The 27794-nt window shown below is 41.3% G+C and overlaps 4 protein-coding genes across 10 annotated transcripts in view; 3 read left to right on the top strand and 1 right to left on the bottom strand.

The window, feature by feature from the left end:
- The first annotated feature begins 174 nt into the window (after window positions 1-174).
- Window positions 175-5446, top strand: LOC139205041 (serum paraoxonase/arylesterase 2-like). Its single transcript, XM_070835117.1, has 9 exons — window positions 175-307; window positions 434-504; window positions 585-640; window positions 1411-1573; window positions 2221-2347; window positions 2524-2727; window positions 3833-3914; window positions 4606-4734; window positions 4913-5446. Exons 1-9 carry the CDS (start codon window positions 231-233, stop codon window positions 5072-5074), a joined length of 1071 nt encoding a protein of 356 aa, XP_070691218.1. The 5' UTR covers window positions 175-230; the 3' UTR covers window positions 5075-5446.
- Window positions 5447-6038: 592 nt separating this feature from the next.
- LOC139205321 (serum paraoxonase/arylesterase 2-like) lies at window positions 6039-9521 on the top strand. Its single transcript, XM_070835494.1, has 9 exons — window positions 6039-6121; window positions 6359-6426; window positions 6646-6701; window positions 6908-7073; window positions 7895-8018; window positions 8111-8311; window positions 8441-8522; window positions 9128-9256; window positions 9360-9521. The coding sequence occupies exons 1-9, from the start codon at window positions 6039-6041 to the stop codon at window positions 9519-9521; spliced, it is 1071 nt and encodes a 356-aa protein (XP_070691595.1).
- A 14-nt stretch (window positions 9522-9535) lies between these two features.
- Window positions 9536-12743, bottom strand: LOC139205320 (potassium channel subfamily K member 5-like). Its single transcript, XM_070835492.1, has 5 exons — window positions 12518-12743; window positions 11737-11848; window positions 10940-11106; window positions 10676-10844; window positions 9536-10574 (listed from the first exon to the last, which is right to left on the bottom strand). The coding sequence occupies exons 1-5, from the start codon at window positions 12701-12703 to the stop codon at window positions 9871-9873; spliced, it is 1338 nt and encodes a 445-aa protein (XP_070691593.1). The 5' UTR covers window positions 12704-12743; the 3' UTR covers window positions 9536-9870.
- Window positions 12744-20285: 7542 nt separating this feature from the next.
- LOC139204823 (uncharacterized) overlaps window positions 20286-27794 on the top strand; it is a 28983-nt gene continuing 21474 nt past the window's right edge. For 4 of the 7 annotated variants that reach the window (XM_070834833.1, XM_070834834.1, XM_070834835.1 and 1 more), the window contains exons 1-2: window positions 20298-20394; window positions 26338-27641. In XM_070834833.1, coding sequence (XP_070690934.1) covers window position 20394; window positions 26338-27641 — 1305 coding nt within the window. In that variant the 5' untranslated portion in view covers window positions 20298-20393. Of the gene's footprint in view, window positions 20399-26337; window positions 27642-27794 lie in introns of all 7 variants that reach the window. The other 3 variants (XM_070834830.1, XM_070834831.1, XM_070834832.1) reach the window with 2 other exon arrangements.

A 27794-nucleotide genomic window follows, 5' to 3' on the forward strand; every position in this document is an offset into this window, starting at 1 on the left:
GTAAGAAATTGACGTATTTGTATATTTAAGATGGAAAAAATGTGCAATGCATGCAATGCAAAATGGAAACGCTGACCAGTGACATCAAAAAAAGAAAACAAAAATGCGAAGTGCGTATATTTCCGATAACCCTGAAGGCAGCATTAGTCACGTCTGGCTCTCCTCTGGCTGCAGCAGGCGGGTCGGACTGCTTCAAGTTGTTGGTAAACTTCAGCTACTGCGGTTCCAACATGGGAAAGGTCGCCTTCATCTCGATTGCAATAGCCGCCTTATCGGCGCTGTTTGGAGAGAGGATTGTCAACCTCAGGTAGAACACAAAACCAGTTCATTACTGTTGAAACGACACGGCTGCTCTGCCGTTTCTTCTCGTGTTTTTCCTTTGGACAACAAAGTTGCGTTGTTTCCACCTGCTTTCATGTAACTTCTCTTGCAGGAAAGTGAGCCTCGCCACAAGGGAGGTGGTCCAGAATCACCTCCCCAACTGTGTCCTGCTCAAAAATCTGGGTACGTCAGGTCAGAAGAAAATGTAGAGAAACTACTGGACATGAACATGAGAGTGAACTGTGCAACTTTCGTACCTGCAGATCACGGCTCAGAGGATATAACGATCCTTGCAGACGGGCGTGCCTTCATCAGTGCTGTAAGTATTTGAGGTGCAGAGCAGCAAAAGTTGGTATAAATGAAACACTTAAAATGCAAAGCAGCCCAGTAAACTATGCTTTTTCCTGTCAATAAAATCAACCCTATGGCCAGACTTTGCTCCATCTGTCAGGGCCTGTAATCTATGTGACTTAACATTGGTGTAGTTTAAAACTTTCAAGTATTAATGTTTACCCATTTATCACGAGGGCTCCAACCAATAATTATTTTTCATCATCCATATGAATGCATTTTATTTGATGATTCATCTTTTAGACTAAAAAAATGTAAGAATTTGTGTGTGTGTGTGTGGGGGGGGGGGGGGGGGGGGGGAGTTTCTCAGAGTCTGTGGTCACATGATCAAATGTCCTGTTTTATCTGACCAGCAAACTCAAAGATAATCTATTTTCAGTGACATAAAACAGAGAAAAGCGAAACTTTCACACTTGAGAGGCTGAAAAGAGCTATTTTGAGCCATTAGTCCCTGAAAAATAACTCCAAAGGTAAAAATAAATCCTTGCTGCTCCCAGTTAAAACAGCATGAACTGGTTTTTCTGCTTTTCCCTTAATGTACACTTGGCTTGGCATCTAGAGAACAAAAACCTCTCATAACCTTTGCCACCAAATATGGGCCAATGCCTGATTTCTTCTTGTCCACTGTCCCTGATCAAAGATGACATTTTTTTTTTAACTTAAAGTATGCTGTCATAATGAATTGTGCAATGGTGCTTTTATAATATTTGTAATTTAATATATTTTGACTCTCCCAAGGGCCTGAAATATCCTGGAATGCCAGTCTCGGATGCGACAGGAAAGATCTTGTCCCTCGATATGAATGATCCTCGTATGAAACCAGTGGAGCTGCGCATGCCAAGAAACTTTGATCTCGAATCATTCAACCCTCATGGCATCAGCGTATACACCGATCCAAGTGGTAAAAGCACCCGTGTGGTTGCACACACGTTACACACAAGTCAAGATACAAGTATAAGATGGAACCTAAAGCACATAAACTCCTTTAAGAACATTTTGCTATAAAGAAATCATTTTCAGTGTATAACTACTGAGGACTGTGATATTATCTGATATTTGGCTCTTTGTGTGTATTGGAGAATGTGGACAAACCTGTTGTGATCGCATGCTGTGATAATCACAGAGGGGTAACCCATTGGAGTAGCTAGGATTGTTACACTACCTTGGGTGTTCCACTGATTGTGTATATTATTCTTATAAAGGCATCTTAAAATAAAATGGGTGCATGTATAATCTACACAATCAGTACATTTCTTTCTTTAAAGGTAGGTGGTGTTTATTTGTATGAAAAAGGAAAATTTCCAACTACAGCTTTTGATGCTTTCTCAACCATTTTTGAAGGAAAGCCTGAAACGTGTGTGACTCCTGCAGAATATAGCATTTTACACCTCCAACAAGTATGGAGCTGTGTATGCTCATTGGAGCATGCATTGTAGCCATGCATGTTCCTCTACCACCACTCTACACACACACACACACACACACACACACACTTTTCATTTTTGATGACAGTGTTTGTGTTTGCTTTCCTTGTTTTTTCTTTATCAGATGGCACAATATACCTGTTTGTTGTCAATCACCCTCAACACAAAAGCCAAGTAGAGATATTTAAATATGAGGATGACGACCTCTCACTGGTGCATCTGAAAACCATCAAACATGAACTCCTCCACAGGTACAGTATGGTACAAATTCAACATGTACCAACCATGAAATGCACTTGAGATTTATTTAAGAGGGAGCTGTAGTTTGTCTGCAACAATGTGATATAAAAACATATGCATATTTTGATTAACAATGTAATTTTTGTATATAGAAAAGCACATTTTCAATTCTGATTTGTCTCTCCAGTGTGAACGATATTGTTGCAGTGGGAGTGGACACCTTCTATGCAACCAATGATCACTACTTTACCCATGCAATCTTTAAAAGTTTCGTCGAGCTTCTTCTGGCTCAGCCTTGGACTAATGTTGTGTACTACAGTCCTGAGGAAGTGAAAGTGGTCTCTGAGGGATATTATTTTGCAAACGGCATCAATATCTCACCAGATGAAAGGTAAGACTGATGTGCAGGACTGTGCCTACGGCCAATCAGAATCAGCTTTGTTGGCCGTACACGTACTGTACACGGAGTTTGCCTCTGGTTATATACAGCGTGCAGGATTTATATTCGACGATGATGATTATACAGGCTGAAACACAGTGTGTTCATGTTGAACTGTAAATGTATGATTTATAATTTGAAGTTAAGTGGACGTTTTAGTGTTGCAGCATCTGTTCCTATTCTGTTTGGTGGCTGATCCAAAGCAGGCAGTGTAGAACTGGATCAGCAGCTCCTGAGGCAGGTTGAACTTCCTGAGCTGGTTACAGCATGTTCATCCTCTTTCTGATAGAGGAGTCAATGTCGGACGCCCACCTCAGGTTCCCAGGAGATTGTGGATCCCAGAAACCTGAAGGTGTTCAACCTCCAGACTCATCAACATCGCGGATGAGGCTGATGACTGCCATCTGTAAACATTAGCAGTTTAACAGACGGGCCTCCTGATGTGCAGTCGCTGTAAAGAGCGAAGAGCAGTGAGGAGAGCCAGTGGTGATTGTTTGGGTGCTTTTCCAAGCCTCGCCTGCTGCCTCCTGTCAGTCAGGCAGTGTTTGATTCACTGACAGCTGGGGGCTTGTACAGTGAGCTGGGTGAGTTTAGAGCGGAGGACTTCTCTAATGCAGGCGTTGAATACTGACAAACAGGATCCTTGGATATGTCCCTGGGGAGTTGAGGTGTTGCTGGATGTCGTGCAGTCCCATGTTGACTGCATCATCTACTGACATGTTTGCCAGGTTGGCAAACGGCAGCCTGTCCAGCGGGGGCCCTGTGATGTCCTTCAGGCCTCTCAAAGGATTTCATGATCACAGACATCACAGCGACAAGCCTGTAGTCTTTTAGTCCTGTGGTAGAGGGTTTCTTCGGGGCCGAGATGGTTGGAGGGGACTTCACACAGCTCCAGTGATCTGTTGAAAATCTGTGTGAAGATGCGAGGCAGCTGGTCAGCGGAGGATTTCAGAGAGAAGGGTGGCGCGCTGTCTGGGCCTGGTGCCTTTCTGATCTCCAGTCTTATACTTCACGTGTCTGAATTTCTTCATTTTGATATTCTTGTTCTCATTTGTAGGCATATATATGTGGCAGATATATTTGACCACAAAGTACATGTGCTGGAGCGGAAAGAAGACAATGCATTGGTTCCTGTGAAGGTAAATAATTCAAAGTTTCAACAATATGAATGTGCTCTGATTTCTTACAGCACATTTCAGAGTCAGTATTTAAAAAGTAAAAATAAAGTAACAGTAAAGTAAATTTAGAAATGACTGAATTTGATGACATTAGGGCTTGGGAGAATGAGTGACTTCGATATCCTGATATTAATCATCATGAATAATTCATATTTTTCCATTATTGATATGGGAGTAAGGCCAGTGTATGCAAAATTAAATATAAATGAATTAATCAATCAAACTGATGCTCATTTTAGTTTGTAAATTTCCTCGTTGTAGGACTAATAAAGGAATATCTTAGGAATATCTTATCTTAGTTAACTTTGTTCCACTATACTGGACCAAATTCCTCAGTTTAAAGAACTTTATTAACTCATGTTTTTGTTTTTGTTACAAACGTATCGGGATAATTTATTTATATCATAATTTCGTTGAACAATTAATAAAATCTGATCATGTCATCCTGCTACATGTCCACTAAAAGTCACATCATGTTTAGAATAAAAGCAGAATTTTAAGTGAGAAGTGTCATTTAAAGGAAACCACCAGCATTATTTTAGTATTTCTAATTTTCACATTTTCCATACTTTTAACCTTAACGATGACATTAGAACTGTCAGGACACAATGATGAATGTATAATTACAACCCTGTCTGTGACACCTCACCAGTCCGTGGCTGTGGGTTCGCTCTGTGACAACATTGAGGTCGACCCTGAAACTGGTGACCTGTGGTTAGGATGTCACCCTAATGGATGGAAACTTTTCATGTTCGACCCCAAGGACCCACCTGGATCGGAGGTTTGTCCGTCCACTTTTTACAGATAGTAAATATTCTGGCTAAAACGGGCAAAATACAACGTCTGTTTTTGCTGTATCTGCTGCATTCTGCATATGTAAACAGCTGATTGGTCTACTGACACCTTTTCTAATTGTAATCATTCATTCTTTCTCATGATTATGTTTTTTATTTTTTTAGGTCATCCAGATCCAGAACATCCATTCAGATCAGCCAGAGGTGACTCAGGTGTACACTGACAACGGCGATGTGATCATGGGCTCCTCTGTGGCAGCCACCTATGGGGGAAAGTTGCTCATTGGCACAGTGTTCCATAAAGCCATGTGCTGTGATTTGAAGTAGGCAGTAAAAATTGATGAAAAAGAAATCAAGATTCTTCTTTGCAAGGCTCTCAGTCAGACAAGCTTTACTCTGTTATACAAGATGGGTTCTGATAATAGTATCCAATCTAATCTTCCATTAGCTCCTCCCCAAGAGAAAACTTTTTTTTTTAAATTTAAAGCAATGAGCCCTTGGGAACAACAGCATATTTGAAAATAGTGTCTGACACCGTTGACACTGAACTGCCCAGTGAACTACCACTGTGAAATAAGTATTTGTAAAACTATGCAATCCATGTAAGTGAATCTCATCACGTTTCAGTTGCAGTTGTTGGTAATAAAAATGGCCAATTTGTTTCAGGAATGTAAATAAATCAACAGATTTATGCTTCAACTTGAGTTTGTCTTGTGGTTTATAAATGTGTACTAAAAAAGTTGCAATCACAGAGTAAAACGATGCTTGAAAAGCAGAGCAAAACATTTTAGTACATGTTAATGTAACTTGCATAACTCAAGTCAAACATGTTGAATCTTGTTTTCCACCCACAAGAAATCAGTTTGAAAGCTTGAAATCTGTCAAAGTCTGTCCAACTTCCTCCCCCGTATATTTTTACCCCCTCCAGTCTACAACGCATAGACAGTACAGTACTCATAATTCACATGTTTGAGTTGTTGTTGTTCTTATGTTATTTACTTTTTATGTTTGTGTTCTTTTCCTCTTTTGGCCCAAGTCATTTTTCCAAGGTGTGCTGACATGAATTGAGTCATTAAGATTTCTACATAAAAGAAAGATGGTCCATAGCTGTTGCTGTGAGAAGTTTTCATTATAATGCGATGCAATTTGGAGTACCCCATCCAGTTTTTTTTTTTTGGAGTACATAATGGTGTTAGTTGTATACGCAGTGATATGCACTTTGGCTCCATCTTTGGTGGAGTTTTGTAAATGCACTGGGAAAGTTTTCCTGTGTAACCTTTGACTCCTAAACATGGCTGCCATGAAGAAAGCACTGGTTGCTACTGTTGTTGCTGCCTTTGCAGCCTTCATTGGAATCAGGTTTCTTAAATTAAAGTGAGTATTTGTTCTTTTCAGGGGTGACTTAGAGACCATGTAGAGGCTTAGTTGTACCACTTCTGAACGTACAGCTGTTGCTTACTACAGTAAATAAAAGATCAAGTGTTAGTGTGCAGGAAGGAAAGTTCTTTACCCAAGCTCTGTTAATGACACATTTATCAAATATGGTACAGCAGACTGGTACAGGTTTTGTTTTCTTAGGAAAAGCTCTGTAACATTTAATTTTCTCTGCAGGGAACTAAGCCTTGCCTCCAGAGAAGTGCCTGTGAAACACCTGAACTGTCATTATTTAAAGAATATTGGTAGGCATTCTTGGCTTTATGTTCATGTCAGTTTGGGATTAACATGATCAAAAATGCTCTGTAATTTAAACGTGTCTGATGATTTGGGCGATTGATGTGTAAAATGTGATCATACATGAAGATGTTTAGTGACAATTTGTTCAGTGTCTACAGTGAGGAAATGTAAAGGTGGTGAGATTAAAGTGAAAAGTGTAACAAATTTGACTTTGTTCTGTACAGAATATGGGGCAGAAGATGTCACTATACTCAGAGATGGTCTGGCCTTTCTAAGCACAGTATGTTATTAAAATATTACCATTGTAGCAGGAATCTTAATCTACTGGGTCAGTTTCCTCTATTTGATGTTAAATTGTGGATTAAAAGTTTTACATTAGTTGTGATTACCTCTTATTTGATCTATTTTTAGGACAAAGTGTTTGTGTTTTGACCTAAAGCAGCACAGATCTGCACCAACATCTTACCTGCAGTGTTTTTTACCCAGGGGTTGAATTATCCTGGAGTGCCCTCATTCTCTGATGAACCAGGGAAAATCTACATTGTGGATCTGCTGCACCCAAAGCCAATTCCAGTGGGGCTGCAAATCAAAGGAAATCTGGACCTCAGCTCCTTCAACCCTCATGGCATTAGTGTTTACATTGATGAAACAGGTAAAGTGCAAATCAGGTGCCAATATAGAACAAAGAAAAGTTCTGTGCATGGAATAATCTCATTGAATTTGATGAAGATCGATCAGTGTGTGTGTGTAATGTGCTTATTAGTTTCTAATTTACTAGTGAACATGCTCCCATAAAATAGAGACCTGCATTAGTAAATGCACTTCCGTTTTATTTATATTACTTACCAGACTTTGGACCCTTGTATTTATTTTGTGCAACTTTTTTGCCCAGAAAAAGTTGTTTTTTGTCAGTAGTTTTAATCAGGGGTGGCGGAGTCCGCCATTCCCTTTATTGCGTTCACACATTCAGGGGGTTCAGATGAGTACAGTATGTACTGCATACTGTTGAAATTGGATTTCATTGACATCAGACTCAGTGTTCACTGTTCACACTCATGCAGCCTTATCAGAACTATCTGATTTTACTGCTAATGCTTACCCAACATTTCCTACTGCTGTTGCTTCACATTAAAGAATGCAGTGAACTTGTCAGATTATACGTTGACCATGATTGTTCATCAAAAGTGTGTCCTCAAAACAAGTCAGTGGTCATTTTCTGGGACTTGTAGTATCAAACCACACTTGATGTTACTCCAGTAACCACATGTCACCACATCAACCAGGAGTGAAATCTTAAGGTTTGCAACTTTAAGTCATAAAACACAAAACACAAAACACAGGTCAGACTTTGAAACTATTTTATTTTAAGTTCAACCATGTAATGAGGTCCAGAGAAAAATGTGAGATGATTTGTATATCCAAAAGGTAAAAGACGAGAATGACACCACACAACACACTGCTGTTTGTTTGCAGATGACTCTGTGTACCTTTTTGTCGTCAATCACCCTCAGCACAAAAGCCAAGTAGAGATCTTTCGTTTTGTTCATGAGGACACACTTGTGCACCTAAAAACCGTAACCCACCCCCTACTCCACAGGTATGTACTATAAACTAAACCCTTCACAGTATGAGGCGTTTTAAACCGGACAAACTATACATGCTTTTTATCTTATTCATCATGTCTTTCAGTGTAAATGACATTGTTGCAGTCGGAGTAGAGAGCTTCTATGCCACAAATGATCATTCCTTTCCCAATGATGCACTTAACTTTATAACAATCATCCTGGGTCTCCACTGGTGTGATGTGGTGTACTACAGTCCAAAGGAAGTGAGGGTTGCAGCCGGTGGCTTTATGTCCTCAAATGGCATCAACATATCGCCTGACAAACGGTTATTCCCAACTCATTTCAGCACTGCACTGCACTTCTGCATGCATGGTTTTAAACTGAATGTGTTTCCACAGCAATATGATTTGTATGTAATGCTAAAATACTAAAATAGAAATTCTCTTTTTTACAGGTATATTTATGTTTCAGATATCCTTGACCATGAGATAGATGTTTTTGAGAGACAAGAGGGGGAACAATTAGTGTATCTTAAGGTAGTGCAATTTTTTTTTTCATTTTCTACCATCAGCCAAATAATAAATAAATAAGTAAAGGAACTGTTCAACAATTTTAGAAATACGCCTATGCACTTTCTTGCCAAAAGTTAGAGAAGAAGATTGATATCACTATCATATCTGTATGTTAAATATGAGGCTATAGCCAGCAGCCAGTTTTCTTAGTTTAGTATAAAGACTGGAAACCCCCTGTAAATCCTAAAAATGTTGTTTTTACATGTTTTTGTAAGAATTCACAACAAATATCACTTGTTAATCAGTGAGCTTGTAGATGTGTTGGTAAGTTGATTTTGTTAAATCTTGCCTAAGCCAGGCTTTTTGTTTCCCCCAGTTTCCAGGTTTTATGGTGAGCAAAGCTAAGGTAACTGGCTGTTAGCTGTAACTTCATATTTAACCATTAATGCACAGGTATGAGTGTGGTATCAATCTAACTCCTGACAAGAAAGCAAATCAGCATATTTCCCAATATGTCAAACTTAATTTTACAAATTAGTTACTGTGCTTTTTCATAACTTAATCCTTAAAAAACAACAATATTTATACATGCTTTATTCACATTTACCCTGTTTAATGTTTCCAACCAGTCTGTAGCTGTTGGGTCGCTCTGTGATAACATCGAAGTCGACCACAAGACAGGTGACATATGGCTGGGCTGTCATCCAAATGGCATGAAGTTGTCAAAGTATGACCCTAAAGATCCACCTGGCTCTGAGGTTAGTGGGCTGTTTTTTTTTTTGTGTGTGTTCTTTTTAGCAAAGTGATATATCAACATTGTTATTTGAACTTGCCTGCTACTTTTATTCGTGTTCCCTCCAGGTCGTCCGGATCAAGAACATTCACTCAGAGCAGCCAGTGGTGAGCCAGGAGTACGTTGATAACGGCCATGTGCTCATGGCCTCCAGTGTAGCAGCTCCCTATGAGGGAAAGTTGCTAATTGGCACTGTTTTCCACAAAGCCCTGTACTGTAATTTGAAATAACCTGCGTGTTCTGTATGTATGATCAGCACTGTTCTTCAAACAATAGTGAAATTTGGAAATATTGTAACAAAAAAATTTGGATGGATTTTGAATGAAGAAAAATAAAATCTTAATTCACTATTTGCAAGAGAAAACTGATATTTTACCTGACACACTTTACACTGGCTTTTTGTGTAGCTAATAATTGAAAAGTTTAATAAAATCATGTTATTGCACCGCAGGAAACCATCTAACAGTGCACCCATAGTTTGTATCATTAAATATCATTTTCAAAAAGTTCTGTTTGTTGTCTGGACACACAACAGTATTTGTGATGCCTTCAATTTTCGGGATGGCTTTAGAAAATCTTTTACCCTTTTTCATCTTTAACCAGAGACAATTTTTCCTCTACTACCTTGGATATTGTAAACCTAGTCCCCCCACCGTCAGGATGTGGTACACTTTCCTTTTCTGTAGCATCGTTACGAGGCACAGTGAAGATTATACCATTAGTTTCAGAGTCAAAGGCACTACTGTCCTCGTTCTCTTCATTGTCTGTCCCCACACATTCTGCAGATTCAGGGTCTCCTTTGCTTTCTGGTAATAGAGAACACCCCTCTTGTTCATGTTTTTCCACGACAACCTTTGCATTCATGAACACTTCGCTGACGCTGATCATGCGTCTGTGCCGAGGCGAGTGATCCAGGGTCTGGATGTGGGTGCCCAAGATGTCACTGCAGCTCTTTGAGCGATTTATGTTGTCTGCAGGCTGTCTTTGATTTGCTGTTGTGCCAATCGCTTTAATGACAGTGCTGTAGTCTTCATCCTTCGGGAAGTCGAAGATGTCGATAACTGTTGGCTTTTCGTCTGGGTGCTGCCTGTCCTCCTCAGGTTGGGGTTCCTCATCATAGAAGTGTCTGTGCCTGTGTCTTCTTTTCTTTAGCACCTTGTGAGCTTCCACTACCATGTTGACGTTCCAGCTGAAGAACAGAGACAGCCAGGCCAGACCCATGTAGATCCATAACTCTGCAAACACTCTGTACAGTCTGGGGTATTCTATGTTTGGATTTACACCTGAAACGCAGAGTGGACGCACCAGCGTGACAAAACACAAAGTTCAGACTCAGGAATGACCTCACGGAAATGAGTAGCATTGTGCCATGAATCAAACCTACCTGCCACATAATCTCCAAAACCAACTGTTGTGAGTGTGATGAAAGAGAAGTAGAGGCCTTCCAGGTAGCTCCATCCTTCCAGAGACATGAAAACAAAGGGGGGGATCACCAGGTGCACCAACAGCCCCCATAACAGGAATATGGCTGTGCAGGTTAACTGGACATTTTTCTGACAGAAGGGAGAAAAATATGACATATTTATGTTGTATCAAAATACTTTGACTACAGCATTCAGACAAAGACTAACTCCAGTCAGATTCTCACCACAGAAACGCCTTTACGGATGAGAACCTGGGACAGACGTTTGGCCCGGTCTCCAAAGAATGAACCCAGCTCGCTTATCCATACCAGACACAGGGGGATCCCACACAGACCGTACAGGATGCAGAACACACGGCCACCTATAGTCTTTGGAGCAACATTACCAAAACCTGTAGATCACAAGAGGAAATACTATCAAGGCGCAACACAGAGATATAAGAGACACTTTATAAAGGTTTAGACACTGGCTTTATTAATGGTAATAAGTCATTATGGATAAAGTTCAGCTTCAAAAAAACATGGCTGCTATCGTGTTTTTTTTAAAATCTTTTTATCTTCCTTAGTTCTTCTTGCAGGAAGAATGTGCAGTTCGATCACTTGCAACGAACTCAGTTACATTTCATTGGTTACAAATTAACCATCACAACTATATTTTACCATCGTAAGCCAGCATGTGTGCAGTTATTGATGCTGTGAAGTCATTACTCAGGATTGATTTCAAGAACTGACAAAAGATGTTTTTTGAATTTTATGACTTTATGGCTTTTTGTGTCTCTATATGTCAGAAAGCATTCAAGAACTGACAACTATACAGTACTCTCTCAGATTCAAACAGAAGTGTATCAAATAAATACTGTGATACTTCACATGAATGCAAGACAGTTGTTGGAGTTTCAGCATGGATTAAATTAGTGCCAAACACTGTAGATCCCATACATACGTTTTCCTTTTTTACATTTTTTTTATTGGCAGATTTTCTCCTCCAAGCTGCCATCAGTCAATTAGTCAGTCAGTCATACCTATAGTGGTGACAATGGTGGAGGCGAAGATGACAGAGTTTCCCCAGTCCCACGTGTTGCGATAGGTGTCCCCAGTGATGGTCACACCTTGGCCCGCAGCCTCAGACACAATCTGCGCGTAAAAACTGTAAATCAGACTCTCACAAACTACTGGAACCTCTGCTTCCACCTGTCCGTGCCACACTGATACCAAACGCACTGAAAAAAAAAACTTTATTAGGGCTCGTTGAACATGCTATCACAGCCACAACTCAGGTGGCGATTAAAACGAGACACACCTTTGGCAAACATGCAAATATTTGTGGCTGCAGGAGACAGGCACCTTCACGCCCGTGTGCTGTTTCAGTTGTGAACGTTTACAACGTCCCCTGTGCTGCAGAGACAATCTGAACTTTATTGCAAAATATGTTTTTAGTCGTTTTATTGTGACCTGATCCGCGTCAGCCACACTGGTGCGTGTCTGCTGTCCCTCAGCAGCAGGAAAAACAGGTTCCGGGGTGTCCTGACATGTAAATGCAACGAACTTCACGTTTACTCTTTCGTTTATAAGCTCACATTTGCTACGGTTATAGACATAAACTCTAATACAGGGCGACATCTACTACCAGAGTGATTTAGTTGCTTTTATTTAATGACTTAATGGGAGTTGATGGAGGCGCTTTAGTTGGTCAATCACCACAAAGTTACAGTCTCTAATCCAAATGATCCCCACATTTAACTGTAGTTTTCACTGTCAAACTATTAAAAACTGGACTTGATGGATACAAAAATGGATTCATACCTCCAGAATTTTATCCAGACCTTCTTTAGTTAGGCAGGCATGGCTCTTCAAAATGTTTTCCTTCTGTAGGATATACTTGTCTCTGGCTGTTTTCCAGTTTGGCTCTTCAAGAATCTGAAATATTGCGGCCCCGATCGAAAGGAAGAAAATAATACATGAAGTTAAAAGCGGACCCGTATCAGCCATATTACTGTCATAACTTTAAGGCTGCGAGGAGCTCCTGTTCCCTCTGTCGTTATCCCACCCGCTCTGCCTGTCTTCCTGCTAAAACATAATGGGTTGTATCACAGTGCTCTCAGTGGGGACTGGTTCATTGTTCACTTAGGCAAGGCGAGGCGAGGCAAATGTATTTATATTGCACCTCTCGGACGCAAGGAAATCCAAAGTGCTTCACAGGGACGTAAAACACAATACAATAAAAAACACAATGAAATCAAGACATAGAAACATTAAATTCCATGTCAGCACAAGAAAATAAATAGTTAAAGCTTAAGAGAAGATGCGTTAAAAGACAATAAAAGCATAAATAGTTCATACACATTCATCAGGGGCCTTACTTTAACCATAACACACACACACACACACACACACACACACACACATATATATATACAGTACAGGCCAAAAGTTTGGACACACCTTCTCATTCAATGCGTTTTCTTTATTTTCACGACTATTTACATTGTAGATTCTCACTGAAGGCATCAAAACTATGAATGAACACATGTGGAATTATGTACTTAACAAAAAAGTGTGAAATAACTGAAAACATGTCTTATATTCTAGTTTCTTCAAAGTAGCCACCCTTTGCTCTGATTACTGGTTCACACACTCTTGGCATTCTCTTGATGAGCTTCAAGAGGTAGTCACCTGAAATGGTTTTCCAACAGTCTTGAAGGAGTTCCCAGAGATGCTTAGCACTTGTTGGCCCTTTTGCCTTCACTCTGCGGTCCAGCTCACCCCAAACCATCTCGATTGGGTTCAGGTCCGGTGACTGTGGAGGCCAGGTCATCTGGCGCAGCACTCCATCACTCTCCTTCTTGATCAAATAGTCCTTACAAAGGGTGGCTACTTTGAAGAAACTAGAATATAAGACATGTTTTCAGTTATTTCACACTTTTTTGTTAAGTACATAATTCCACATGTGTTCATTCATAGTTTTGATGCCTTCAGTGAGAATCTACAATGTAAATAGTCATGAAAATAAAGAAAACGCATTGAATGAGAAGGTGTGTCCAAACTTTTGGCCTGTACTGTATATATATATACATATATATATATATATATATATATATATATATATATATATATGAATGATCCAATTATTACTCTATTGATATTAACCAGGGGAGAAATATACTATCACTTATATGGTCTCATGTAAAATCAATCAATCCATCTATCTATCCATCTATCTATCTATCTATCTATCTATTTATCTATCCATCCATCTATGATTGCACAATAGCAGCATGAAGTAACATTCAACAGGGGGCAACACGTCCTTTGAAGGCCGAAGGGTTTCACAGACATGTGTGTACAGTACGTGTGCAGGCATGTGCGGGAGCTGCAGTGTCTTTGTGGTGACGGTTGCTCTTATCTTCATGTGCGAGCATCCAGAAGGCTGCAGCTAAGTGTGTAAAGTTGATCACACTGGGTGGATGCTGGCTGCTCAGCATGATAATGAATGAGAGGTGTTGTCCTCGGTTTGAGAATATACTGCATGCGGAAGTGTGGAAGGTATTATATTGGTACTGCAGTATGTGTATCTATCTGTCTTTGAAAACAGAAGAGAAATAAACAAATGAGCAAATACATAACCACTGTCAGACGTCTTCTGTGGCTCTGGAGGCAGCTTTCCAAATTTTGAAAAATTAAATGTCCTAATGATAAATGTACTGCATTTATATCACATTTATCAGAAATGTTAATGACTTAATAGAGGTTAATTATCTTGGCTTGGGACTTGAGACTGAAATTCTCTAACAGAAAGCCTTTGAAAGTAAGTGGAGGTGAGTGCAGTGTAGAATCCAGTGTTTTTTGGAGCTGTGTTGAAGGTCTCTCGGCCTCTACTGCTGCAAGTTTGACTGCTTCTTAAACTCCGTCTCTTGTGAGTCCCCCAACTTTCTGGAAGTGCAGTACTAAATTGCAGGAGTAGACCGTTAAGGCCAGATATATTTGGCTAACCTACTGGGACAGTGTCGGCACTGGCCGCTGGGTTTTAGGTAACGCTGAGACAGATGTTCCAGCTGTAGCAGCTGCTAGACTGAGGTGTGCTACACCATCAGGGAATCCACACTGTTTTTTTAAGGTGTTAACTGGGGGTCATCAAATGGAGCCATGGCTAGGATCTGTGTGTGGGCCATAAACACCCGATGCTGTGCTTTAGCTGACGGGACACACAAGGGGAAAGTTGTGATAAAGCCACCATAAATATGTAATGGATTCTTAAAGATCCCCTCCACTTACATGTATAAATACCCTTCTTGGAATAATAATGTGTGTTTTATGTGTGTTTTCCCACAAAAAAAGGCTTTAAAAACGAGTTTATTTGAGGGGGGGGGCACAACAATGGTGACTAATGCATTTGATAGGGATGCAATGATTATTTACCTACTCCTTATTTACACAACTATTCCACTATTTCTGGTAATTAGTTCCTGTTTTGCACCTTCGTGTCTGTATAAATACGCGTTCTTAGCTTCACGGTGAGTAGCACGTAAAACAGCGCCCCCGTGCGGAGCCACCGGGAACGTTTGCATGCATATTTACACACACACACACACACACACACACACACACACACACACGCAGAGTGACTTTGCTGCTATCAGCCTGACCGGTCAGTGAGTGTGAGACTGGCACAAAGTTGGCAGCAGCTGAACAAAAGCTTAATCTTTGAGCACACATTCCTGTGATACCCAGCTCCTGATGCTGAAACTGCTAAAGTAAACCCATAAGCACACAGCAGGGGTGTTGCATGATGGGGGATCTGTGGTGAACGCTACTGCATTAACGCTATGACATTATCATTAACATTAACATGCACACCTTCCTATGTGATGCGGTTCGCATTGCTTCACCCGCTCACGGGCTCTTTGCTGCAGGAGCTGAGCTGCACCGCACTCACCTGTAAAGGTAAACAGACACACCTCGGCATGTTAAATCTTGCCTCTTTAGAGACTACCAGCACGTCCTCACTTTCAAAACTAAGAAGTAACCGGTAATCCGTGAGGTTTTGGAGTAACGCTCCCACCTCTGATCTCCACCCATCACTTACTTAGTGCTTCGTCATTGCTGCGACACCGCCTCTCTGTGGAAACTTGATCGAAAGTGTCCAACTTGCTCTGAGGGGGGAAACACCGGAATAATGGCACCAAAATAAAGGTGGAGAAAACGCGCAGGGGACACATCTGTCTGCTCAGGTACGTGTCGCCCAGTCAGATGCCGTGAATGTGTTTACATCGCGCATCTCTTTTCCCTTCATTTCCTCGTTTGCTCCGGTTCGCTCAGAGTTCACTGCGCCGTATTTAGAGGGATTATGCCAAATGCAACGAGGTCAGGGATGTTTGTGCTGTTAGCCTACATAGAAGATAAGAAATAGGGCTCCTCGTTTAGCCCACTGTTATGCTAAAAAAAAATGACAAGAAGCGTGTGTTAAAGCTTTATTGTCATGTTTCCTTCACCAGACCACAAAGTCTGGGCCCCCAAATTACTTGGTAAACCACAGATACCCAGAGCCTAATTATCAGGAGGACACAGACAGAGCTACACAGTAATCCCTTATACAGACACTGTTTATTGTGCTGGTGACAGAGGGAGAGATCCAGAGGAAAATCTGTTCTAACTTCACTAGTTTTGATTGGATCTAATTAAGCTCATCCACAACCAGGTTATATTGTTTTTCCCTCTGTTTTTCTGTTCTCAGATGATGATGATGATGATGATGATGATGCATGTCCCGATTAAGGCCCAGCAAATATGTGATGAATTAGTAGTTGTTTAAGTCCTAGAGCTACTTTTTTTTAAAGTATTGTTTTCACTGCTTGAATAGAGGTTCACCTGAGTACTGTGCATCTCCTTGACTACGTGTGCTATCGCCTTTTTGATTCAACTCTAAATTTTATTATGTGTGCTCTCAAATAGATGAAATAAGTATATTCGCTAAACTGTTTTTCCCTCTGTCCTTCTCCCTGACCTGCTCACACTGCCTGCGACCGACCATTCATTCTCCAATGTCATTCTACATGGATCTGATGTGAGTATCAATCACCACTTAAGCTGTATAAAAGAATGCATTTGAGCTGCCTTTGAAGTAATAATCCTGATCCAGCCATTGAATGTTAGGGTTATTTTTAGGGTATTGCACTGATGTTTTGAATACAGTGAATACAGAGTGATGATTATTTTCCCCTATCAAATACATACGTACAATTGAGTCCCCCTTAATGTACAACTATATGATTCAAAGGTAATGCAGAGTAATTGTAATCAAACAATCCTGCTCTCAGCTGCAGAGAAGCATTTCATTTATATTAATGCAGTGAGTCATAGCTCATCAGTCTTTATAGAGACCATTAAATATTAATTCTTGATGACTTCTATTTGACGTGCCATCCCCTGGGATCTTTTTGCAGAGTTTGCAGACTCCGTATCTTCGGCATGCATTTATTGGCTGTATGTGTGCCTGGTTCGAATGCTTTTCTGCCACAATTCTTTCTTTATTTGTGGGGGGAAATAATGGACTGCTATATCTGCTATATCTCAACCGTGGCTATTATTGTTTCCTGTCCCAGAAAAAAGACTTGTTTGGCATCCTTTTTAAAGTTATGAACAAGAGGTTGTGAAGGAATCCCAGTGAGAGCTGCGGTAGCTGAAATTATGGCACACTGCTGTTTTTGACCTGCTGCCGTCCACGTCAGACTAGTTTTGGGAGGGTGTGATCGTGTAACCCGAGGGATCTGGACGCAAACACATCTTTATCTCTCATGAACACATGCTCCCTGCAGATATAACAGCTCTACGTCAAGGTAGATTAGTGATGATGGGGATTCCCTGTCTCTCTCACAGCAAATAATCAATATTGAATTGGTGATTTGAAATTTCACCGTGGAGTTGTTTTTATAACAAGACTCAAAGTGCGTGTGTGCATGTTTATCCCCAGGTTGCATTATGTTTTGGGAAAACGTCAGTATAGAGGAGATATTAGAATAACAGCACAATGTTTAATATGTGTAGAGATTTTTAGGGAAATAAACATTTGGACAGTTTTACTGCAGACCTGTCACACTGACTGTTCAATCAGCAACTAATGTAAAAAAAAAAAAAAAAAAATGTATTTACCACCATTTCTCCACCAGGTGGCAGTGTAAAATAAAAAAACATGGCCACTCACAGTAGCATTAGGTGATCTAACACAATGTAGCATGTACTCTGGCGTCCCAGGATGTCCACCAGGAGCTGTTCAACCAACTGTGAGCTCCAGGGTGCAGTGTCTTTTTAAGAGATCCCAGATGACATCCAAGTGCATGCATGTTAATAGAAGCAGTTGTGACTCACTGCTTTGCATTGTCTCTGGATGCAAATGTTTCATTAGCTGCACAAAACCCATGAGAAATGTTGTTGGAAAGTTGTCCTGTCCTATTCTCTGTATTAGGTTATATGACAGGATGCTACAACGTAACATCCTGTCTCCTCCTGACTCCTTCTTTTTAAGACACATCGTACTGTGTAGCTTCAATCCACTAAGGTGCGTGCAGATTCAACGCTGGCCTAAAACTAGAATGATTGGCAACATGTCGGCTGGCAGAAAGGCCCAGAAACATGGAACATTCCCGCTTCATGAATTCTTCATAACATAATGGTGCACCATGAATATTGATGTGCTGTTACCATCCATCCCGTTAGTGCTCTTGAGAGCCCAGATCCGGAGCACAAATAAAATCCCTGCAACCATGCCTCCATCACATGCACTCAAAATTCATATTTAAAGCATTTTCAAAGCTGCACAAGTTGTTTTACATAAAATACGGGAGGCAAAGCGGCGGTGTTTGTGTGTGTGTGTGTGTGTGTGTGTGATGCATACCCAGATGCAGCATTGAGAGTCAAAGAGAGATGAACTGGGTGGAAGTGGTATGGGACATTATGTAATCACTGAGTGATGGAGCCAGATAGGGATAAAGATGTTCCAAATAAACATAACCCTCATGCCCTCAGCTGGAGCAGTGCTCTGCACCATTGTATGTGCGTGCGTGCTTGTGCTTTTGAGCAAATGAAGGAGAGCGACAGGGGAAACAGAAAGTGTGCGTCAGTGTTTTGGGTGTGTCTACTGTGCGAGTGGCTCGTCTCAGAGTCTGTGGCTCCAGTCTGTCACTGTCTCAGGGGACGGTGTGTCTGTGAGTGCCGCTCCTCTTCTCCTCCCCTCTCCGTTCTGTCTCTCCTCCCTCTCCTGGGTCCAGCTCAACACCTGCTCCTTGCAGTAGGCACAGGGCAGGGCAGGGGTTCCTAAGCAACTGAAGGCGACGCGAGCCTTACATATAGTCTTTGTTTCTCGCCCTCGCTCCTCTTCTATTATCCCTCTGACTTGCTCATTCCATCCCAAACTAAAGCAGAGGAATTAGAGATGAACTAAATGCCAAAGTACCCTCTGCTCGTACCCAGCTGGGATTTGTCGGATTCTTCCTGTTAATATGTTAAAGTAAATGTTTAACGGCGGTTTGTTTGCTGTAGTGTTACTGATATGCCATCGCTGTGTTCAGTGATCAAAGTCTAAAAAAAAAGAGATGATTGACTGTCACTGTACTGGAGAGAAATTTTCTGTTTCTGTTTGATGTCTCTGTTGCTCCTCCTTACCTCCTTTTGCACTCCATGACAAGATTTACAGACTCGGCATTGCAAATAAATTGACTAGAAACTCATGTGGCTGTGCATGAACCTGCCTCTGTGAGGCAAACGTGATGGTTCCTATACCCCGCATGGCTGTGAGAATAATGAACCCCTTTACATCCCCCCTTCTGCCTATGAGCCGTATGGCCCTAATGGGGTCAGGCAGATGGGTGGGGACCATGCAGGGGTCCATGAAGACAGCTTGTGTGTATGTGTGTGTGTGTGTGTACATCATCAGAAGCACATGTGGATGCTGGTTTATTGAAGATAAGATGGTAGCGGGTGGGCCATTACATTCCAAGTTGGTACTTTTTTTTTTTTTTTTTTTTTGAAACTGTGCCTCCTTTAGTGTCTCGCCAATTGGCTCAAGGTTGCAGTCCTGACACCCACATACTGTGCGGATGAATGCACCACGTTGGTGCCTGAACAGACAGGGCAAGCCCCTCTGCCACCTCCTGTTTCTGGACATTGTACTGTGTTAATGATTGCTCTCTTTGGCCTTACTCCATGCCTTTTGGGGATTGCTGCAAGGAGGCTTTGTAGAGGAGTTGAATTAAAACGTGACAGTGTAAATACCCTCTTTTAGAAGCATAAATCTGGACTAATACTAGTATAAATCTGTTGGTCACCAGCAGATTTTAACACCCATTTAGATTAGTGTTTTTTTTTTTTTTTTTTTACACTGCTGCAGTATTTTCACATTTTCATTCTTACATTTTAATGTAGCTTTGTAATAATCTAATCCACATTGTATGAAAGTTATGTGCATCTCCACCTCGGCATGCGGTGTTGGAGGCGTGCTGATCGGAGCTCAGTTGGTCAACTCCAGTCCAAGCCTCAGAGTGAGACTCCTCCCCTTTACGAGCATCGGACACCTTTCAGCACAACAAAGCATGTGTCGCTCCGCAACATTGTTTCTCCTGTGAACGTGCCGAATATAGGATTTTGTCGGATTTTGTGCCGTTTGCGTCCCCATTGATGCTGATCCTAGAGTAGGTAAGCCACATTTGAGATGTATGCTCCTCGGGCGGTGGGGATGAGTTAGTGTTTATTTGTTTTGTTGTACATTGGGCGCCATTTTCATACACAGATTGTTTAAATACCCTGGCACGCCGGCCCGATGCAGCCTATAGTCTAATGATGAGGGTTTTTTTTTTTGCGGTTTGATCGAGGGGAAGAAAAAAAAAAAAGTTGGAAATGAAAGTCGTGTGTGGGGACATTACCATGCGACATTTAAAGGATCATTTGTTAAGGCAAATTAAAATTCTCCTGCCTGATTAAAATAGCCTCCCAACATCCCTATTTAAACGGTCCGTGTTAACGGAGGCGGCGGTGTGTTTTCTACATGTGTGAGTTGTTCGTGTAAAATGAATGGGCTGAAAGAGAGCGCACAGTTTGTGCTTATTAGGGAAACTTACACTTAAGTGTCAGCTTGTTTTTGTATGAAGACTAATACGCAATAGGCTATATTTTGAAGTAACGTGATGGTTAATTAAATCTAGTAATTGATGACCATATGGGGAAAATTGAATGAATTTCCTGTTAAAGCTTAATGCTTTCTGCTTTACATGAAGTACAGCATAGAGGTCTGATAATATTCACTGTGAAGGCGACATGATTGCCATATTTTGTCCCTTAAATCACTCATATGTTGAAAGGCTCCTTACTGATTGTACAGATTGTGCCTCTTTATGTCTCAGATGCTTCTCTGTTGAGTGTGTTCAAGCCGTTTCCAACATTGTGTCTGCTCAGATCTTCTGGTGTTGTTTTTTTTTTTTTAATGCCGTTTCAGAGATGGCATTGCTTTTGGATTTCATTTTCTGCATGACATGACTTGTTTTTGTGCGGGTTAAAAATATCCATCCTCACTGGAGGGTGGCGTACATGAATGTGAGTGTGTTCCCTGAGTGCGCACACCTCTGTACTACCCATAACACCTTTAAAAGAAACTCATCCAATAAGCCTCATCTCCATTGATGATACCATAGGATATATATAGTCTGGTAATCTTTTATGAAGCGCTGCAGATATGGCGCTGGGTGGATGAGGGAGAGACGGAGGCGGTGGTAATGCAAGGAGGACTGGCGAGTGCTGGCCTGAGCGACAGAAGTAAACGCAGAGGTTAAAAAATGACAGAGATAAGACCAGGGTGCTGGGGGTCCCCTGTACTGCTGAATCAGCAGGGTTGTGAACACAGAGCTGCTGAAGTGATGCTGAAGGATGTTTCTGGCTCTGCTGTGTGAGAGTGAGGTCACCCAGGTCCCAGAAGAGCTTGCTGGTGTTAATCCTCTTTTGGGAGTTATGATGCATTCGTGCAGTTAGACTACTACTCTGTTGTGTGAGCATTACTAACCAGCGAACAGACGCCACTTACGGAGTCTTTGCACTTTTCTCCATGTCTGTGGATGTGGCTGGTCTCAAGAGAGAGAAAATGGGCAGAACCTTTTACACAAATAATGACGCAAAGCATCTAATAGTAAATCGAGTTCACAACGCAGAACTGCTTTTAAATCATTGAACTCATGACTCCTTCTGTGGAAACACAGGTCTGGTTTGTGTGTGTCCAACATTAAAAAAAGAACACTTCTCATAATGTGCGCTAATGTATAGATCTACTGTTCTTTCAATGGGCTTTGGCTGAGGTGATGTTGGAAATGGATTCTGAATTGCTTTCAGGGCAACCACAGTAAATCAATCAGACTACTTCATTCTTTTCCCATGTCGGTTCATGTTACAGCATCAGACTCGCAGACCATCTGTGTGTATTGATTAGTTCAGACCTGAGTTCGGGATATGGTTACACAGAGGATTAAGCTAAAATAAACCTTTGTAGTCCAATATCTTTGCGTTGAGCACACACAAAAGAGAGATGTTGTCACAGAATCCATTATTATGTGCTTGATTCAAACTTTGATCACATCTTTAATTACTTGCAAGAGTGCATAAGTGGCTCCATGATCTTGAAAGCATGCAGTATTCATTTACAGTTTAGGAACGTACTTGTGTGCGCTACAATGACTCTAGATTTTACAGATTATAGATATTGAACATATGAACAGTTTAGCCAGGCACATGTTGGCGTGTATGTTGGCATGTGTGTCTGTGTTTACTCAGAGAGGTTAATATGAGCCACCATGCGGCCACAGGACTGATATCTTGGCCTTCCTTTAATTTCTGTTGATTTTCAGCCAGGTAGGCGGGGCTACACATAAAACCATGAATCAGCACAGCAGATCGCCACTGTGCTTCTGGCAGCTTTTCTCTCTCTCTCCCACACACACATTGACACATGGAGATGCACGCCGACCGAGAGACAGGCGGGGGGAGAGAGAGAGAGAGAGAGAGAGAGAGAAAGACAGAGAATCAGAGTGGGGTGAGACAGTGAGATAGATGCTGTAGGCAGGTAGATAGATGGAGATAATCTCACTTGGTCACTTGGGGGCTGATTAACTCTAAACTCCTTCTAATTCCTTAAGCCTACTCTCAGCACCCAGGAAACATGCTTTCTTTTTGTCCTAGTGTTCCTACAGGGTAACACTGTGGTGGAACTTGCGGTGTTGTTAAGGGAAGAGCGGTGAACTCTTTCAAAACAAATGAAATCTCTCTCTGTCGTCTTAAAAACTGTGCTATGTATGTAGTACCGACTTGAGCGCATTCGTGGCTGTACACTCATGTATGCACATGTGCAAATGCGTGTTGTGTGCAGTGTGCTGAGAACAGAAATAGATGTGAGCCTGTTTGTAAAGGCTAACTAATGAGTCTCTGCATCCTGAGCGCATGCAGCTATTTATATACTATACCTCCTCCTCCTTCTCTGCAGGCTCTTCCCCATTCAGCCCTCTCATCTCATTTCATCACACATATACACACACACACACAATAACACGCTCAGCAGCAGCACTGCAGCATCACTGGCAAATCCAATGATGGCTTTGGTATCTAGACACATTCTTGAAAATATGTTTTTCAAACTGGAGAATTAATGGGGAATTAGAGTGAGTTTTGGCGTCAGTAGTAGTTAAGTCATCTGTTTAGAATCAATTCAAATTTTTTTGCATAAAAAAAAGATCTCACAATGTTAGTATTGCTTAAATCTAAGTGTAAAAAATAATGATCTTCTACAAAAATGCAAGTCTTTCGAACTACTAAAGCCAAGTAAAATGAGACCTGTTCTTTATGTGAAATCCACTGAGTCAGCTCAAATTTCAAATTATCTTCCTGTGGGGACATTAAATTCAATTTAAAGTCACAAAAACCCTAAATCACACCCTGTTTCAACCCCAGCCCTGACATTTGCACCTGATCCAGCATCTCTTTACTAGCTCAGTGTAGCTAGAGGGTGGCCTACTTCATCTATAATTTAGCTCATTAAAGACACTAATTATGTAGGATTGAGGGCAGTTTTTCTTTTTACAGTACAGCAATATTTCATCTAATTATCCCCACACCAAAAAGAAATCTGCCTCCTATTATGAGAGCTTGATGCTCTATTGAAGGATCCTGTGATGTGGCTGCCACTGTCTCAATCAGTCATGATGCATGTTAGTCCTGCTCAGCTGGCTGATAGCAGAGATGTCAGATAGGCAACACAAAATGGAGGAGGCAGCAGACACAAGCTCAGCTGGTCCATTAGGAGCATGTCTGTTTCCTGACAATCACAATTGAGATGACAGAGCATTAAAAGACCCAGAGGAGCCCATGAGCATTGATGCATACCAGTGTGTGTGTGTGTGCGTGCATGCGCGTGTGTGTGTGGTGACCTAGGGAATAGGCCCATGGGGGGTCTTGTGGGGGGAAGGGTAGGCAGGATTAGTTATAGTGTGCAGCACAGTTATTGGTCACTGGACACAAACAATGGGAGGGCTAAAGAGGATTTGGTTTGTGTGCGTACCCCCTCCTCCTCTCCTGCTGTCCTGTAGTGCCAGTAGGAAGTATATGGTATAGAGGGCTGGCTGCACCCTTTGGGGCGGCCCTGTACATCTGGAAGATTGGCCTGCCTGTCTGTCTGCCTGCCTGCCTGTCTAGCATTTCCCCTCCCCCACTCCATACGAGACTTGAACTACATATGGAAGAGACAAACGCAGCCATATTAGTCACCAATTAGACGAGGCTTACCCTAGACAGGATGCAAATCAGTCTCATCACAGACAAAAATTGATTGTGATGCAAGCGTCTGTAACTGATAGATCTCGCTTAGGAGAGGTGGAGCGTGATTGCATAATACCTGTGGTGTATTTTAGTCAGTTGTGTGACTTAATCAGCTGGTTAGAAGTTTCTAAATATACCAGATCTGTTCTCTCGCTGCCCTGCCAGTGCATCAAAGTCGTGTTCATGAATCTCCAAGACTCTTGTACAGTTTCTGTTGTACTGCTGTCATAATTGTGAATCACATCATTGTAGGATAAGCAGTTGAAGCAAGCATACTTGCAATGTTACATATTGACAACAGTCTGGGTATCTTCCATAATCTCTGAACAGTCAGGTTCAAAAGGACAGACTGTTGCATATTTGGAAAGTTTAAAAAATGCATTAACCATAAATTGGCTGACATACATTTTTCCAATTATGACCCCTTAAACATGTTTATTAAATCATTGTGACCAGCATGTAAATAAAAATCAGTATTTCTGCTCTGCAAACTCTTGTTACTTATTATCTATTATATATCGGCCTGTTCAAATTAACCTTTTAGGCTCTAATGCATATAAGTTCAGATATTGTAAATTGTTTGTGAAATCAGTTTAGAAACTGCAGTAAAATAGCCAGACAGAAATGTCTGTTTTTGGCTAATCCAGCAATTTAAATACAGACAAATTACAATTCTTCATCATACCTATGTAAAAAGCAAAAAAAAAAATATCGCCTTAAAGCAGTCCTGCTCATTGGTTTCCATCATTGGTGATTGATTGCTTCATATCATCTCATGATATATCTCGTCATATGGCCTGGTCACAGTGCCTTAGATGACCTGTGCAGGATGGGCTTGTGTGAGATGAAGAGCCAGGCGTGCTTGGCGAGGATGATGCAGGCCGTGCTAATATGAAGCTCCAGAGCAGAATGCCTCCTTTGTGTCAGTGAGATTTAATGAGTCTGTGATAGGCAGTGTTGTGAGTTCACCCTCAAAAATCCATGTAGACGCAGACACACTTTTAAACAAGGAGGGCTATTGTGTGATGGAGTTATGTTTGTGTATGTGTGTGCATGTGTTTGTGTGTATGTGTACATGAGTAAGGAAATAATCTGGGTGGCAGTTGACTTAAAGTTTATTGAAATAAGTCTCATTTGCCTTTTGGAGTAGGCAACAAACAATAGCTTAAAACAGCATTGTAAATTACTTATTGTAAAAATTGCTAGTGGTAAATTGCTCTTGATTAGAACATCAGATAAATGATAAAATGTTAAGTGAGAATAATTAAGCATGCTTCAATATTATTTGCATGATAAAATATAATATTTTCTGTTATATCATCACTATTTATTGAGAAATATATTTTTTTAAAGTAGATTTTGCATATTTTGTTCATATTGTTTGGTTGTTTTGTCCCACCAGCAGTAACACAGTCATATAAAACAGAAAAAACAGCAATTTTAAGAATCTAGAACCATTTTCTCTTGAAAATTAGTCAAATAAAAGTAAACCACTATAATATGTAGTTGTTTATCATACATGAAACACGTGAAAATACACATGAAAATAAGTGATTTAAACAACACCACACATTACTTACTTTATCAGTGTAGTACAGTCCATGTACTAAATTGGCTTGCCATTCATAGCAAAGCGTAAGTGTAATGTTTCCCACAGACAGGCTAATAGTCCACTGCTCCTAATCTTGTTTGTTGTGTTCCAAGTATAGCCGTGCTGTGCACTGTCACACTCTGTACAGCACCGTGACCTTTCTCCATCTCTGACTCCCTTCTGTTCTCCTTCCCAGTGGCTACCATGACAACAGAGGCAAGTGCAGTGAGCGAGGCGGACACTGAGGGCAAGCAGAAGGCCAGTGGCGCCGAGCCCGAACCAGAACCGGAGAACAAGAAGAAACCACAGGCGGCAGCGTCCGAGCCGGAGGGGGAGAAGTCGAGCAAGAAGGCCCAGGAGCAGGCGTCTGAGCCTGGGCCGGCTGATGTAGCCACCTCCCCTGAGGAGGAGCAGCTCAAGCCTCGTACCCGGACCTCTGCTGGCAAAGGCCTCTCTCGCCTCTTCTCCTCTTTCCTCAAACGCCGTTCACAGTGCTCTGAGGGAGAGGGGTTTGAGGTAGAGAAGGCCAGAGAGGAAAAAGCAGACAAAGCCAGAGAGGAAAAGGCAGATAAAGCCAAAGAGGAAAAAGCTGGCAAGGCAGAAGAGGAGCAGGAGGAAGAGGTGAAAAGTGAAGAGAAGGAGGCTAAAGCAGAGGAGGAAAAATCAGAGGTAAAAGAGGTGAAAAAGACAGAAGACAAAGTAGAACAAAAAGAGGAGAAAAAGAAAGAGGAGGAAAAGGTGGAGAAGAAGGGTAGTAAAAAGAAAAAGAAAGAAGCCAAGAAGAAAGCTGAGAAAAAGGATGAGGAGAAAGTAAAAAACGACGAGGAGAATAAAGAAGAGGAAAAGGTGAAAAAGAAAGAGGAGCAACAGGAGGAGGAGAAAGCACAGGAGAGTGTAGAAAAGGAGGAGGAAAAACTAGAGAAAAAAGAAGAAAAGAAGGAGACTGCTGAGGTTAAAGACAAGGGGGCAGAAGCTACAAAGAAGGAGAGCAAAGAGGAGGAGAACATCGACAAAAAGGTAGCAAAGAAAAAAGAGAAGGAGGAAAAGATAAAGAAGAAGGAAGAGGAAAAAGCAAAGAGGAAAGCAGAGGAAGACGAAAGGGTAAAGAAGAGAGAAGAAGAGAAGGCAAAGAAGAAAGAGGAGGAAAAGGCACGAGAGGCAGAAAAAGCAAAGAAGAAAGAAGAGGAAAAGGCGAAAAAGAAAGAGGAGGAGAAACCAAAGGAGGAATCAAAAAAGAAAGAAGAGGAAAAGGAGAAAGTTGAGGTAAAGAAGAAAGAGAAGGAGGAGGATAAGACAGAAGAAAAGCAAAAGAAGGAAGAGGAAAAAGGGAAGAAAAAAGAGAAGGGAAAGAATAAAGGAAAGAAGGAGGAGAAAGAAGTGAAAGGGCCGAGTGAGGAGCAGGTGAAAGCACCAATCGCTGCTCCAGAGCCTGAGCTTAAAACTGAGCCAGACACCGAACAGGCTCCTGATCAGCACTCCATAAGCAGCGCAGAGACGCAGGTGAGTGTCACACTGATAAGTAAATACTAAAAACTCTAGATGTAGAATAAGATTAACAGTAACACATCTACATTTTTGGAAATTCTACTCATTTGCTTTCTTGATGAGAAGATCGATGCCGCTCTCATATCTGTCTGTTCATAGAAGACAGCA

Source organism: Pempheris klunzingeri, chromosome 8 (assembly GCF_042242105.1).
Source record: "Pempheris klunzingeri isolate RE-2024b chromosome 8, fPemKlu1.hap1, whole genome shotgun sequence".
NCBI lineage: Eukaryota > Metazoa > Chordata > Actinopteri > Acropomatiformes > Pempheridae > Pempheris > Pempheris klunzingeri.